The sequence below is a fragment of the Erpetoichthys calabaricus genome, chromosome 3 (genome assembly GCF_900747795.2).
Source record: "Erpetoichthys calabaricus chromosome 3, fErpCal1.3, whole genome shotgun sequence".
NCBI lineage: Eukaryota > Metazoa > Chordata > Cladistia > Polypteriformes > Polypteridae > Erpetoichthys > Erpetoichthys calabaricus.
Genome location: NC_041396.2, coordinates 218676453 through 218694060, shown reverse-complemented (window position 1 = coordinate 218694060; position 17608 = coordinate 218676453). Strand labels below are relative to the sequence as shown.

At 39.4% G+C, this 17608-nt stretch overlaps 1 protein-coding gene across 3 annotated transcripts in view; it reads right to left on the bottom strand.

Moving 5' to 3' along the window:
- fam184ab (family with sequence similarity 184 member Ab) overlaps positions 1-17608 on the bottom strand; it is a 642430-nt gene that overhangs the window by 134886 nt on the left and 489936 nt on the right. For 2 of the 3 annotated variants that reach the window (XM_028797795.2, XM_028797797.2), the window contains exons 9-10: positions 7968-8118; positions 326-367 (exon numbers count right to left, since the gene is read on the bottom strand). In XM_028797795.2, the coding sequence (XP_028653628.2) occupies positions 326-367; positions 7968-8118 (193 nt within the window). The remainder of the gene's footprint in view (positions 1-325; positions 368-7967; positions 8119-17608) is intronic. The other variant, XM_028797796.2, reaches the window with a different exon arrangement.

Genomic DNA, 17608 nt, shown 5'->3' with positions numbered 1-17608 from the left:
GTCATTGCCCACTTGGCCAAAAGAGGTCAAAGCCCCCCATGCTGGGTGGGAGGCTGTAGAATGGGGAGCCATGGGAAAGCCTGAGGCAGGTGCAGCAAGAACCCGTTACAATATATGCACATTATAAATATCAATTGAATGTTTGTTCTAAATACTTTTTAAGTCAAATTTAACAGGTGGTTATCACAGTTTTCACAAGCCAGTGCAGGAAGAAACAATACCTTGCAATGAAAGGTAAACATGCCAAATGCACACACAAAAAAAAAAGAAAAGAATAAAACGTCAGCAGGAGCAAAGCAAAAACGTGTAAGTGTACTTCACTTACATTACTGATTGATTTATGTAATGCTTCACCAAGACAGTGCCGCTATGAAGAAAAGATCACAGGAATAAAGGGAAACATTCAGAAATCAACTGAGCAAAAGAAAAGGGGATAAAGAAGGGAGAGTAAAACACAAATATATTAATTATAACGTATGCTAATGAAATAAAGAGAAAACAAAATTACAGAAATACACACACACACACACACAGGTGGGATTCAGAGAGACTTTTTTGCTTACATTTATTTATGGCAAAAACGTAGTATGAAAATGATCACAGACTTCAACGTCACTAGAGTGGGCATGTGAAAACAGAGTTGAGCATTATTTGAAGAATTTTAAACTTTACATACATTCAAAAAGAAGGCTGATGTCATTTTACCAAGGCTTAAATAATAACCAGACAAACGTCTTAAAATGGCCTTGTAGCAATGCAAAATAAGATGAAGCATTTGTAAACATCATCAAAATAAAAACAATTTAACAGAATGTTACACAAGCATTTGGGCTTTGATAAGTTACCCCTTTTAGTCTTGTATATCAGTTTGCAATTTTGAGGACACAAGTTCATGTGAAGAATATTTGATTCAATGTTATATGAATTACACTGCTCAGTTGCCAGTAGAAACCAAACCCATAAAATGGAAAGATTTCAACTAACTCTGCTTGAAGGACAGCTTTAGTCTTTTCAGAATATGGACTGGAGAAGCACAACACTGCAACCTGGAAAATAATTAATACTGCAGATTTATGGCTGAAACAGTAAGCACAGCAGAGTTTATTAGCCTGTTTCCCTTTCATTTGCATTCACACTTGCAGTTTGGGTGGCACAGTGGTAGCACTGCTGCCTCACAGTAAGGAGACCAGGGTTCACATCCTGGGTCCTGTCTGTGTGAAGTTACCATGTTCTGCACCCTCTGTCTAAAGACTGTCCCTGTGACACTACATTGGCCCAAGTGTATGTGTGTGTGCGTGTGTGTGTGTGCGTGTGCGTGTGTGTGTGTGCGTGAACGCCCTGCGACAGACAGGCCCCTCTTGAAGATTTGTCCCTGCGTTGCAACCTATGCTAGCCGGGATAGGCTCCAGTACCCCTGTGACCCCGGTATGGATTGAGCAGGTTAGAAATGAGATGACACTTACAGTTTGTGAGTTTATTTGGATAAATAGACCTGGTAAATAAATGAAAAGTTTGATTACAAAATGCTATGTGGTGCCTTCAAAAAGTACACAGACCCTTTCACTTTTTTACATTTTGTTATGTGGAAACCTTAGGCTAAAATTGTGTAAATTAATTTTTCCCTCATAAAAACACTCACTAATCCAGGATAACAAAGCAAATACAGGATTTTAAGATTGTTTACAAATTGATTACAAATAAAATACTGAAATGTCACATTGACACAAGTATTCAGACTCTTTGCTATGACACTTGAAATCTGGCTCAGGTTGCATCCCATTCTATTGGTCATTGTTGAGATGTTTTTACACCTTGTTTGGAGTCCACCAGTGGTCAATTCAATTGATTAGATAAGATTAGGAAAGGCACACGCCTGTCTTTAGAAGGTTCCAAGCTGATAATGTGAACCAATCTATGATTTCAAAAGAATTACCTGTAGAGCTTAGAGTCAGAATTGTGTTAAGGTACAGATCCGAGAAAGGCTACAAAATAAAATTCTACAGCTTTGAAGGTTCCCAAGAGCACAGTGGCCTCCATAAGTCTTAAATGGAAAAGGTTTGGAATAACCATGACTCTTCCTAGAGCTGGCTGCCTAGCCAAACTGAGCAATAGGAGCCTTGATAAGAGAAGTGATCAATAACCCGATTGTCATTCTGGCTGAGCTGCAGACATCCACTATACCAGCCTGGGCTTTATGGCAGAGTGACACATGAAAGCCCACTTAGAGTTTGTAAATTGGCTCCTAAAGGACTCTCAGACTGTAAAAAACAAGATTGTGTGGTCTGATGACACCAAGATTGAACTGTTTAGCCTCAATTCTAAGCACTGAATCTTGAGGAAACCAGGTACTGCTCATCACCTGTGGAAAACCATTTCAACAGTGAACCATGGTGGTGGCAACATCATACTGTGGGGTTGTGTTTAAGTGGCAGGGGTTGGGAGACTACTCAGGGTCAAAGGAAAGCTGAATGGAGGAAAGTACAGAGATATCCTTTATAAAAGCCTGCTCCAGAGCACTCAATATGTCAGGTTGGGCTGAAGGTTCACCTTTCAAAAGGACAATGACTATAAGCAAAAGGAGAGACAACAAAGGAATGACCAAGGGACAACTCTGAAAATGTTCTTAAAAGGCCCAGCTACAGCCCAAACCTGAACCCACAACTGAACATCTTTGGAGTGATCTGAAAATAGCTATCCACTGATGGTCTCCATCTAAAGTGACAGAGCATGTGGAGATCTCAGAGAACAAATATCCACAAATCCAGGTGTGCAAAGCTTGTCAGGTCATACCCAAGAAGCCTCAAGGCCGTAATTGCTGAGGAAAGGGTCAGAATACTTGTGTCAATGTGATACTTCAGTATTTTATTTGCAACAAATATACAACAATTTCTTTGTCATTATCAGGTACTGAGTAATGTTTAATATGGCAAAAAATAATTTAAATAATTGCAGCAACATAACAAAATGTATCAAAAGTAAAGGGGTCTGAGTACTTTCTGAAGGCACTGTATTATCATTTAGCCAAAATGAGAAAAATACAATTTTTTACTATTGTAATGGAGAATACTGGTAGTATAAAATTTTAATTTTTTTTTCCAAAAAGCTAATGATTTGACAAAACATATATCCATTCTTAAATTTTTTTGTTTCCCATACATTTTAATATAAGTAATGAATAGAGGTAATAAACAAAAAAAATTAAACAAAGTAAGATAAATGAAAACATATTAATAATAACAAGACTAATAATGACATACTTAAAACCAAAACACATGGGAATCAGAAAGCAAATGACAAGCAGCTGGCACAAAAAAAGAACAAAATTCTCTTTAGAAAAATACAGCAAAGAATGTCACAAAATCGTCATCAAGCCACTGCACAACAAGATCTTGAAGGTGGTGCCGTTTAGTACAGAAATCATTCTTAACAGCACAGACCCTCAGTAGTGAGTTGCTGTTCTGAAATACATGCAGCACACAAATTCATAACTTTCGCATTTTGTAGAAGTTTCTTATTTGCCAGAACATAGCAAATTATATAATTTTATGCACATCCTAAGTCTTTTACAGCCAACTCCAATAAAAATACACCGCATATGCATACTTTTAAGAGTCATTCTCAATATACAGTATTTGCGCTTCAGTATATGGAAAATACATTTCAGTATGTAGTGTGCTTTCCTATATAGTGCCTGTGTTTCAGTATAGCTTATAAATTGCTAATAATGAACAAAGCTGCAAACAACACCATGTCAAAGTTGACAACGTATCTATCACAACCCCCCTCTTTTACACCTTAACGTTGCTGAAAGATGGCACACAAACCTCATGGCAGATACGATCCCAAACCATTGTGGTGACACAAACAAACACAGTGACAACAGGCACGAGTCTTCAGAGCAAAATGATTAAAAATAAGTAAATAAATAAATAAGGCACTAAGCTAACGCCGCTAACAGTGAAATCTCACACTGTCATGTTGTATGTAGAAGGTGCTGATTGGCTCCAAGTATATGTAGCAGCTTGTACTAAAAGGAAAGTGATGCTTATCACATTTTGAAACAAAAGAGTACATCAAAGCATGTTGTTTAGTAAAATATGTCACGTTTTTGGCAAATATGATTTCAATAAGGTATAGAACTCTTCATAGACAAACTTTCTACTGTTTGTCATAGTGCGCAACAGGCTAAAACACAGTCATGAGACCAAATTTGGGTGTATGGAATTTCACAATATAGTACAAAATACTGCCAATATGAAATATTGTACATTACCATATGACAGAAATGGAATACAAAGTCAAACGAAAATGTGTTTGGTCAAAAGTGGGGGCTTTAAAAATCTGATTGAAAAACTAGAACTAAGCTTACTGTATAACATGACAAACTGACTGTACTTTGGCAGGACCGTTACATTACTGCCTGCATAAGGATGTGACTGTCAGTACAAAACACAGACATCACTGTACTTAACCGCAGATTAAGTGTTTTACGTGCACACTTACTTTAGTGACTCACATCCTTGGACGAACTGTAACATTTTTTCATTGAGAGCATGCACCACTGCATCCATAGGCTTGTTTTCAAGTTTATTGGGATCAGCACAACATAACTTGTTGTACCAGAACTGTTCTCATTATATACCGTATACATAAATGCTATTGGGAACAGTTACTGCAGCCTTCACAAACTGCGTATGTGACAATGAATGTTGCGGACACTGATACACCTTTCACTGATATTTCTTCAGAAATGACAATAGAGTACAACAAGGAGGAATTGTACGGCTGTGGATCTTGAAATGCTCTTAACTGCATGGTGGAGAGAGATTCCCAGTGTTTGATTTTCTGGTCAAATTATTTGTTTCTCCCTGCTATATCTATGCCCAGTGAGTGAGTAATTTCTTCAAAGATCAAAGATTCAAGTAGCAAATAAAAGGATCTCTCTTCTTGAAGAAACCTTTGATGTTAAATCAGAAAACAAAAAGCTAAATTTGAGTGATTTTACATTGAAGTGACTTTATATTATACGTTTATACACCGCTCAAAAAAATTAAAGGAACACTTTGAAAACACATCTGATCTCAATGGGAAAAAAATCCTGCTGGATATCTAGACTGATATGGACTGGGTAATGTGTTAGGAACGAAAGGATGCCACATTGTTTGATGGAAATGAAAATTATCAACCTACAGAGAGCTGAATTCAAAGACACCCCGAAAATCAAAGTGAATAAATGACGCAGCAGGCTATTCCATTTTGCTAAAATTTAATTGCAGCAACTCAAAATCGTATTCAGTAGTTTGTATGGCCCCTACGTGCTTGTATGCATGCCTGACAACATTGGGATGGGGCATGCTCCTAATGAGACGACAGATGGTGTCCTGGGGGATCTCCTCCCAGATCTAGACAAGGGCATCACTGAGCTCCTGGACAGTCTGAGGTGCAACCTGGAAGTGTCAGATAGACCAAAAGATAATGTCCCAGAGGTGTTCAATTGGATTTAGGTCATGCAAATGTGGGGGCCAGTCAATAGTATCAATTCCTTCATCCTCCAGGAACTGCCTGCATACTCTTACCATATGAAGCCGGGCATTGTCGTGCACCAGTTGGAACCCAGGACCCACTGCACCAGCATAGGGTCTGACAATGGTTCGAATGATTTCTCCCAATGTGTAATGGCAGTCAAGGTGATGTTGTCTAGCCTGTAGATGTTTGTGCATCCCTCCATGGATATGAGTCCCAAGACTGACCCACCACCAAACTGCCGCTGAACATTCTCTGCGGCTTCTCCAGACCCTTTCACGTCTGCCACATCTGCTCAGGGTGAACCTGCTCTCATCTTTGAAAAGCACAGGGTGCCAGTGGTGGACCTGCCAATTCTGGTATTCAATAGCAAATGCCAATTGAGCTCCATGGTGCTGGGCAGTGAGCACAGGGCCCACTAGAGAGCCTCAGGCCACCCTCATGAAGTCTGTTTCTGATTGTTTGGTCAGAAACTTTCACACCAGTGGCCTGCTGGAGGTCATTTTGTAGGGCTCTGGCAGTGTTCGTCCTATTCCTCCTTGCCTAAAGGAGCAGAAACCAGTCCTGCTGATGTGTTAAGGATCTTCTACGGCCCTGTCCAGCTCTCCTAGAGTAACTGTCTGTCTCCTGGAATCTCCTCCATGCCCTTGAGACTGTGCTGGGAGACACAGCAAACCTTCTGGCAATGGCACGTATTGATGTGCCATCCTGGAGAAGTTGGACTACCTGTGCAACCTCTGTAGGGTACAGGTATCGCTTCATGTTACCAGTAGTGACATTGACCGTAGCCAAATGCAAAACTAGTGAAAAAACAGTCAGAAAAGATGAGGAAGGAAAAATGTCAGTGGCCTCCACCTGTTAAACCATTCCTGTGTTGGGGGTCATTTCATTGTTTTCCCCCTCTAGTGCACCTGTTGTTAATTTCATTAATACCAAAGCAGCTGAAACTGATTAACAACCCCCTCTGCTACTTAACTGACCAGATCAATATCCCAGAAGTTTCACTGACTTGATGCTATACTCTGATTAAAAAGTGGTCCTTTAATTTTTTTTTGAGCAGTATATGATCTTCATTATTACGTGTACAGAGTAAAGTGAAATCCGTACTTGCATGTGCTAATCGACATGTAATATATCTCATGAAAAACAAAGGTTAAATCTTGTGCACTGATTTGAAATTATTTTGCATTGTTTTAATTCATGAATATGTAATAATAAATAGCACTAAACATACATTTCTTTTATGAAAAATTCATATTATTGAAATATTGTATTGTGAACCCTGAATCTCATGCCTTGTGGTAGCATTGCTTTAATGGTCTTTGTTTCAAGATAAATGCTAATATTAAATTGATAAGAATCCATACCATTCCATAGTTGCAGTACGTGTGGTTAAATAACATAATAACAGACATTTGAACATTTTCTGATTAACTCGGTTGTGGTTTTTCAAGATCATCATATAGCAAGGTCACATATTTCCTGAAGCTTGTCTAGCGAAGTTGCCCTATTCTGAAACTCATATTACATTAAATTGTGCTACCTGTGAGTACCAAGTGCTGGATCACTGGTTGGATTATTTTAAACCCTACTTGGGACAACTACTCATCCTAAGAGACAAAACTGACAATCCTATATCAATGTCAATGAGCAGTTAAAAGCTAGTAAGGACACACCCAGAGTGCTCTGTAAAGGTCTGGTCGCCACATGGAAAAAAACACATAGCAGCTCTTAGACCTGTGCAGAGAGGAACAACCAAGTGCATCCCTGGACTAAAGGGCCTGTCCTACTCTCAGAGGTCAACAGAATTCAACCTCTTTAATATTCAGTGAAGAGGGCTTTGTGGGGGCTACATCTTGGATTTAAAAAATCTGAATGGAACTGATAAAATGTAATAGAATAGAATTCCCTCAGTTAAATAGTCAGGTACTCAAGGGCACTGATTGACGTTAAGGGACAATGCATTCAATATGGAATGAAGGAATCATTTTTCCACACAAAGGTTCATTGTAAACTGGAACAAATTATTAAATCGTGTAATTAAATTGGATTCCTTGACAACTTAATTTTTAAGAAGTAGCTGGAAGAGACATTGGGACAACTTTATTATCAGTTAACAAACTAAGCTCAAAGGACTGAAAGGCCTCTTCTCATTTGTCAAACTTCTGATGTTCTTGTAAATAAATGCTAGCACTTTAAAGCATTACTACTCACACAGATGGCATTTATTATATATTCATATGAACAACCTTTCCATTTTGTTTCTGTAGTATAACTTTATTCAGGATTAAATAATGCAAACTCAATGAGAGCAGAATTATTCTTATAAACCACAGCACTACTGTGCATTTTAATCTTTCCATTACTCCAAAATGAAAATACTATCTTGGTAAAAAGTATAAGAAAGCACACATGCTTCCAAGTCTACAGTGAGTACTACTTACCTGATCAAGAAGATCCTCCATTTTTTTTTGCCAGCTCTCCCTGGCTGCATTCATTTCTTGCTCTTTATGATGAGTCAGTTGACTCAATGCCAATTTCTTATCTTCCTCGTGCTCCTCCTTCAACTCCTCACGTAACTTTTTACACTCCTGCCTAAAAGAGAAAAATAACTTCATGTAATGACTTTTAATTCTTGCCAGTCAAGGAGTTGTCTTACCTCACTACCAGACCTGTTATGGTCAAAAATGTTCTAATATAGAAATCAGGTGAACAGGACTGATGAGCTTATTCGGCTGAATGAACAATTTTCAGTACATTTTTTTAAAGTTCTAATGTTCTGACTAGCTGATAGATATGTTTTGTTGTAAATCTTTTTTTAATTATAAGAGTCCTTCATGAAAAATATGTATTTTCACGAAGTGGTGATACTGAAACAATACATAGATAGATAGATAGATAGATAGATAGATAGATAGATAGATAGATAGATAGATAGATAGATAGATAGATAGATAGATAGATAGATAGAACTTTATAGCCAGGGGTAAATGGGGCTTTTTACAGAAGCTCTTTAAATAAATAAATACAAACATACATACTCATACATAAATACACACCCACTATAGTTTGAACACACAGTAGAATGACTAAAAAGGAAGAAAATTAAAAAGAAAGAAACATTCTGACTTGGCAATCCCAGTCCCAGTGAGGCATCATGCAGGCATATTGCTGTTGGTATAAAGGAGACCCAGTAGCGTTTCTTGACACACTTCTGCTGAATAATTCTTTGGCTGAAAATCCTCAATGTTTGTGTATCAGAGAGATGATGTGCAGCATTGTTCATAATGGCATTCAGTTTTGTGTTAATTCTCTCCTTCGCTACAACCTGAGTGAGCCAGAGCTTGTTGATTCGATGGGCCTCTCTTGAAGTGATGTTACCAACCCAGCATACCACAGTGTAGAAAATTACACTGGCCATCTTAGAGTTACAGAAGAGTTATAGAAGAATGTCACTACCCAGATTAAATGAAAGCAGCTTCCTAAGAAAAAGGAATCTGCTGTGCCCTTTCTTATATAGTTCCTCTGTGTTACAACACCAGTTCAATTTGTCCTTGATATGGACCTCAAACTGCTTATAGGTACATAAACATTGTAGTAAACATTGCAGCTTGTCATGAGAGTGATTACTGCACCAGTTTTATTCAGAAAAACATCAGGGAAACAGAATAAGGAGCAGAGATGCTGATGGGAAGTTTAATGTGCCAGTCTGATCTTTCCTCATTCATAAAAACTAATCTATTTTGTAACACCGTGTACTAAAAACTCAGCCAATACTCAACCCAAAGGCCTGTTCACAGAAAGGGTTCCCAGATGACCCATGGGAAATGGGGATATACTTCCCAAAAAGAGAAGGAGTGAAAGAGAAACAGAAAGACAGCCATGACCCATGACTACCTTACAAGGAAGTACTGAAATGTCTGCTTACAGTTCAGCACTGTGATTAAATAAATAGGGAAACAGGCTGGTCAGATTCTCCGAAAATTAAGAATCACTTAAAAGGTTTGACTCAGGTATGGACATTTTAAGGTAATACACAGAGCTTTGGGATGCCCCTGTTAGTGTACTTAAGTATCAAGTGTCACACATGTGACCCTCCGGAGAGACTCACGCATGTTAGGTCTTCTAAAAATATGGGGAAGGGTTTTGGTTGTGACCCTGTCACTTACTGTATACAGTTCCTGATCACTTTAGAGTGGAGGAGAATACCTTAACAACTTCTAATATCACTTCCAGTCTGGACATCACCAACTTCACCCCTTCCCCTGGAGCCCCAACCTCTTTATTTGTCTCTTTCTGATTTGTTCACACATGTTAGCAAAGGACCTCTCCAGCATATCCCTTGCTTACTTCAGTGCACAATTTGAAATGAAGCTGGACAGCAAGCCTGGAGGTAGACAGCTAAATGTGTCTCTTAACTCCACAACACTGCAAATATTCTTCTTCTTTTGGCTGCTCCCACTAGGGGTTGCCACAGCGGATCATCTTCTTCCATATCTTTCTGTCCTCTGTGTCTTGTTCTGTTACATCCATCACCTGCATGTCTTCTCTCACCACATCCATAAACCTTCTCTTAGGCCTTCCTGTTTTTTTGTTGCCTGTCAGCTCTATCCTTAGCATCCTTCTCCCAATATACCCAGCATCTCTCCTCTGCACATGTCCAAACCAGCACAATCTCGCCTCTCTGACTTTGTCTCCCAACCATCCAACTTCAGCTGCTCCTCTAATATACTCATTTCTAATCCTATCCATCCTTGTCACACCCAGTGCAAATCTTAGCATCTTTAACTCTGCTACCTCCAGCACTGTCTCCTGCTTTCCGGTCAGTGCCACCGTCTCCAACCCATATAACATAGCTGGACTCACTACCGTCCTGTAGACATTCCCTTTCACTCTTGCTGATACCCGTCTGTCACAAATCACTCTTGACACTCTTCTCCACCCATTCCACCCTGCCTGCACTCTGTTTTTCACCTCTCTTCCACAATCCCCATTACTATATACTGTTGATCCCAAGTATTTAAACTCATCCACCTTCACCAACTCTACTCCCTGCATCCTCACCATTCCACTGACCTTCCTCTCATTTACACACATGTATTCTGTCTTGTTCCTACTGACCTTCATTCCTCTCCTTTCTAGAGCATATCTCCACCTCTCCAGGGTCTCCTCAACCTGCTCCCTACTATCGCTACAGATCACAATGTCATCAGCAAACATGATAGTCCATGGGGACTCCTGTTTAATCTCGTCTGTCAACCTGTCCATCACCATTGCAAATAAGAAAGGGCTCAGAGCCGATCCCTGATGTAATCCTACCTCCACCTTGAATGCATCCATCACTCCTACCGCAGACCTCACCACTGTCACACTTCCCTCGTACATATCCTGTACAACTCTTACATATTTCTCTGCCACTCCCGACTTCCTCATACAATACCACAACTCCTCTCAAGCCACCCTGTCATATGCTTTCTCCAGGTCCACAAAGACGCAATGCAATTCCTTCTGGCCTTTTCTATACTTCTCCATCAACACCCTCAGAGCAAACATCGCATCTGTGGTGCTCTTTCTTGGCATGAGACCATACTGCTGCTCACTAATCATCACCTCACTTCTTAATCTAGTTTACATTGCTCTTTCCCATAACTTCATGCTGTGGCTCATCTATTTTATTCCCCTGCAGTTACTGCAGTCCTGCACATTCCCCTTATTCTTAAATTTCGGCACCAGTACACTTCTTCTCCTCTCCTCAGGCATCCTCTCACTTTCCAAGAGTCCATTAAACAATCTGGTTAAAGACTCCACTGCCATCTCTTCCAAACACCTCCATGCTTCCACACATATGTCATCTGGCCTTTCCATTTTTCATCCTCTTCATAGCTGTCCTTACTTCCTCCTTGCTAATCCATTGCACTTCCTGATTCACTATCTCCACATCATCCAACCTTCTCTCTCGTTCTCTTCATTCATCAGCCCCTCAAAGTACTCTTTCCATCTACTCAACACACTCTACTCGCTTGTGAGTATGTTTCCATCTTTATCCTTTACTAGCCTAACCTGCTGCACATCTTTCCCAGCTCAGTCCCTCTGTCTAGCCAATCGGTACAGGTCTTTTTCTCCCTCCTTAGTGTCCAACCTCTCATACAACTCATCATACGCCTTTTCTTTAGCCTTCGCCACCTCACTCTTCACCTTGTGCCTTATTTCTTTGTACTCTTGTCTACTTTCAGCATCTCTCTGACTATCCCACTTCGTCTTTGCCATCCTCTTCCTCTGTATACTCTACTGTACTTCCCCATTCCACCATCAGGTTTCCTTTTCCTCCTTCCTCTGTCCAGATGTCACGCCAAGCACTCTTCTTGCTGTCACCCTTACTACATCTGCTGAAGTTTCCCAACTGTCTGGTAATTCTTCACTACCACCCAGTGCCTGTTTCACCTTCTCCCTAAACTCAACCTTGCAGTCTTCCTTTTTCAACTTCCACCACTTGATCCTTGGCTCTGCCCTCACTCTCTTCCTCTTCTTGATCTCCAACGTCATCCTACAGACCACCATTCGATGCTGCTTAACTACACATTCCCCAGCCACAACTTTGCAGTCTTCAATCTCCTTCAGAGTGACTCTTCTGCATAGGATGTAATCATCCTGTGCGCATCTTCCTCCACTCTTCTATGTCACCCTATGTTCATCCCTCTTCTTAAAATAAGTATTCACCACAGCCATGTCCATCCTTTTGGCAAAATCCACTATCCTCTGACCTTCTTCATTCCTTTCCTTGACACCATACCTACCCATCACCTCCTCGTCTCCTCTGTTCCCTTCACCAACATGTCCATTGAAATTCGCTCCAACCATCACTTTCTGTCCCTTGGGCACACTGTTCATCACTTCATCCAACTCACTCCAAAAATCTTCTTTCTCATCCGTTGCATACCCAACTTGCGGGGCATATGCACTAACAACATTCATCATCACACCTCCAATTTCCAGCTTCATAATCATCACTCAGTCTGACACTCTTTTCACCTCCAAAACACTCTTGACATAACGCTCTATAAAATTCAAAATAGACATAGGCAGGGTAAAGCAGACACCCAAACTTCCACTAACTTTTATTATGTTGGTGGAAAACTCCCCAAAAACACAAGAGAGAACAAGTGAGCAATAAAATGAAGAATGCTGCAGCAGTTGGTGCAGGCTTCAATCCACCAGCACCACACAACTATTGTTTAGATTAAGATGATCTGCCAACATACAGGAACAGCAAGAAAAACTACAAGACTAAACAGATGGAAATTATCAGCTGCTTTTAGAATAACAGAATTAATAAGGGGATTCAAATTCAGCCTCACTAATTTGACAACCAAGATTATTTGGGTGTGCATCCACACAGCTCCATCTGCAAATGGCTTATTGATTATGTCCAGCAGAGGCTTTAACTAAATGGAATGCATGTGTAGGAGGCTCCTGGGCTGGCAAAAGTAGAAGGTGAACATAGCTGTAGAATTTCTTGAGTTAAGAAGTGCAATTATATTGAATAATTTGTAAAGCCTTTCAGAACAAGGAGGCATAGTCGCTCACACTAGAACATACAGCGTCCAATGTGACTATAACTTAAATTGTGCTTTATCAATCTAATATAGTCTTAATAAGGAGGTTACAACACACACTAACAGCAAAATAAAGCTTTCTAGTTATTAATTTTTAATTTGGGGAGTCATGCATTAAATACTAGAATAATGTAAAGAGAGTAAAATGGTGCATATGTCTGTACTGCACCCTGTCTGAAGCAAGCAGATTTGGAAGTGTTTAATAATGAAATGGTAATGGAATGATGAAGTGTTTCAGTTCTCAAAACAAATGTGTTCAGTGCAGTGGCAGCATCTCACACTACAAAATGTGTGGAACAATAATTAGAGGAAAAAGGTTGAAGACAGACAAGAAGTGACTTTTCTACATTTAGTAGTATTAAACCGTTTATTGTATACAGAAACTCTTAACAAAAAAGAAAAATATCTATCAGTATAAGAGACATTTTGGCAAACCGTTTTGAAGTTATCATATGTTGTGATACAGGTACCAAAAACTCAAAAAGGCCTGTAAACTTCAAATAGGCTTAGATCTGAAACTGCACCAGTCTGTGGCCTACACGTTTCTGAGAGAGGGGAACCATTGAAAACCTCTGGCCCCTCAAAAAACAAGACTAGTAATCCAAAACCAAAATAAACCAATAAAAAATCAAGTTCATATACTGTATATATATATATATATATATATATATATATATATATATATATATATATATATATATATATATATATATATATACTGTATATATATATATATATATATATATATATATATATATATATATATATATATATATATATATAGTGGAATTAGCCCAGCTACAGACAGATACAGGACACACAGAAGTCCCAAAACACACACGTTTATTATTTTCTCTTCACAGCACAATGCGCACCGTGCACAAACCCCACAATGCTCAGTCCCTTTCCTTCTTTCCTTTCTCCTCTTTTACTGCCACCTCCACTCCTCTCCTGCAAGCTCCGTCATCTGCCTCCCGACACTAGCTCTCTCAATGGAGTGAGGTGGCCTCTTTCATATTGCACCTGGATGTGCTCCAAGTGCACCCTCATGATTTTCCTGCAGCACTTCCTGGTGTGGCGGAAGTGCTGCAGTCCATGGCTCTGGGACTGTCCAAGCTCCCCCTGGTGGTGACCACGGGTTCCCACAGAGTTGAGCTTCCAAACTCTGTTCCTGTGGCCCCAACACCCACCAGGGTGGGTGCCCTCTCGTGTTCTGGGGAAGTTACTGCTCCTCTCCCAGTCCTTCCACTATCTGGGTGTTCCAGTTATATATTATATTGCTATATTAGAGTGTCTGAACATTAGATCAATCTAGATGAGAAGAGGCTATCCAGCTAAACAAAGCTTGCCAGTTCTATCCACCTTATTCTTCCAAAATATCATCAAGTCTAGGCTAGCATGTCTGTTCCCTGTACAATCCTACATCCTTTGACAAATAAGGACCAACTTTTGCATAGTTGCTGTTTAGGACCATACAGACAAGATAGACTACTTTGGAAACCAAAATTTTGACCTTGGGGGTCCCATTTTTTTTTCCTTCAGTTTGCACGCCAGTGACACCAAGCGGCTCAGAGTGTGTGAAACATCTGTCTACAAACTGTCCAACCTTAAAATAAGAGGATTACTGTAGTCAGACATGACAGTGTCAAAATATCAAACCTAAAAATGACCTTACCTTAATGCAAGCAATGCAACCAAAAAACAAATATAAAATACAAAAGAACAAAGATCCAGAAGCCAGTAAATAAATAAAATGAAAAGATCCAGAACACCAATAAGACTTACAATTGATTCCAGACAGAATAAAAGCAACTGTGCTTTGTTTTGTTTTTTTAAATATAATAAAACTAGCAAAATACCCGCGCTTCGCAGCGGAGAAGTAGTGTGTTAAAGAGGTTATGAAAAAAAAAAAAGGAAACATTTTAAAAATAACGTAACATGATTGTCAATGTAATTGTGTTGTCATTGTTATGAGTGTTGCTGTCTTTTATATATATAATATGCACACACACACACATAAACATATATATACATATACAAATTTACATATCTACATATATATATATAGACATAGATATATACATACATACATTCACATAAATTGCGCGTCCCGTTTTGAATCAATACTGGACGGGATTTATCCCGTATTTTTTTTATCATTTTTTTTTTAAAGCAGCGTCTCATGCAAATCATCCCACACGCATTTTATGAAGATGCCTCCTTTCCTACTTTTGATTGGGTAATACTTGATGTCATCGTTAGTTTGATTGGTGTTTTTAACTGTCCAGTGAGGAGGGCGTGTCTTTTAAGTACAGTCTGCAAAGTGTTGGCACTGAGATGTGGCGTCAGCGCCATAGTTGAAGCCCCTAACGTTGCGGTCAGCAAGTCGGCTAACATCCGCCATGTGCCGTCTTTCAGTTGCGAGAAGCAGATCATAGAATGGTTGAAACTGTTGCCCCTAACGTTGCGCCACGGCGTGTGGTTCGTTTATACCTCGTGTCTTCTCATGAAACTTTTATCTCGCGAATATGTTATTGCAATCCGCAGCGGGAGCGTTTCTATAAACTTAATTTAAACTTACGTTTTACACCGTGCTTTGTTTCCCTTATGAACATGCTTGTATGCTTAACTCGCTCCGTTCTCAATTGTTTAATTAATTTTTTGCTCTTCACTGTTTGCGGCTCTTCCTCCATTTCTCCCTACTTCGTTCTTTTATCTCGCGAATATGTTATTGCAATCCTTAACGGGAGCGTTTCAATAAACTGATTGAAAATAGTTTTGCATTTACCTTTTTAGTAAAAGGCGAGCTTTTAAGCCTGAGAAATCACCCCGTAAATGCACACGTTTAATTGCACATGTGTTAATATGTATGGTTACACAGTATTAAAAGACAGTGAACAACGTCAGTTACCTTTGTTCCCGCGTTTGATAAAAGGTGAGCTTTTAAGCCTGAGAAATCACCCCGTAAATGCACACGTTTAATTGCACATGTGTTAATATGTATGCTTACACAGTATTAAAAGACAGTCAAAAATTAACGTCATTTACCTTCGTTCCCACGTGTGACTCGTGCTGTAAATCTCTTCCTTGTTTTTAGTTCACGTGATTACGTAGGAGGCGTGATGACGCGATACGTGACTCCGCCTCCTCCATTACAGTGTATGGACAAAAAATATGTTCCAGTTATGACCATTACGCTTTGAATTTCGAAATGAAACCTGCCTAACTTTTGTAAGTAAGCTGTAAGGAATGAGCCTGCCAAATTTCAGCCTTCCACCTACACGGGAAGTTGGAGAATTAGTGATGAGTGAGTCAGTCAGTCAGTGAGTGAGTCAGTGAGGGCTTTGCCTTTTATTAGTATAGATAAAAAATAAACCAAATTGACAAAATCAATAGCATACTCAAAAATACACAAGCAACCATCAGAGGAATGAAAAAGCATTAAATGAAGGCAGTGTTCGGAAACTGAGAGCTTGATGATTTTTAAGGACTCAAAGGACAGAACGACTGAACACTACCATTAGGCAGATAGTCTATTTAAATACAGACACTTCTTTATAACATGTCACTGCTCCATCATTAAAACTGCCAGGCTACTTAGTAGCACTGTGATAATGGCAAGTTACACACTGGGGACATGGCCAGATTTATAAAGCATGTGGAGACTGTGGTGAGGTGTGTGATCAAAGACAGTAAACCCATGTAAGGAATGGCTGAAGGCAAGTAAAAAGGAATGGCTAATAATCTCTTTCTATGAGCTAATTGGTTTAACAGACTTTATGACTTTCTCTAAAGACTTCTGCTTCAAGTACCACTGGGCAAAAATATTGACCTCAACACCCTTAAGTGTAAGATCTGTCATATAAAGTGCTTGATTAGTGAGAGGTGCTATACTTTCTTAGTCTTGTGACTCCTTCTTTCTGATTTTTACTTTAAGTGTGACGTGAAACAGTTTTCCATGGTATATCTTCTCAAACATGTTACAAGCGAAAAATGGAAATGGAGGCTTTGCATTAGAAGTATGTTTGAGTTATCCCCCAGTGCTATTCAGTGACATCTTTCCTTTAAGGGCAGGTTGGGCACTGCCACCCCATAACCCAGCTGACAGCAGTGTTGTGCAAAAATGAAATAAGTAGTAAACTCACTTCAGTAATTTAAAATAGTGTCAAAATGTTAACATTAACATTAGTCATCATAATCAGTTTTTTTTCCAGTTCTTCATGATACTCTCAACATAATACTGTATATCATCTACAAAAATATTTCTTTTGGGAGTATGTGAAATATGTTTTGTGCTTTTCTAATGTGTTTGGCCAGGCCTCTCAGCATAATTTTGCTCAGGAGTAGACGTGTAGAGTGAACTTTTTAGTTCCGTTTTGGGACTTGAAAGCTAGAGCCTTTTTTAAGGGACCCATTGATTGATTTTTTTGTTATACAAGCTAAAGGGTGCGTGAACTTGAACCTCTTACTAT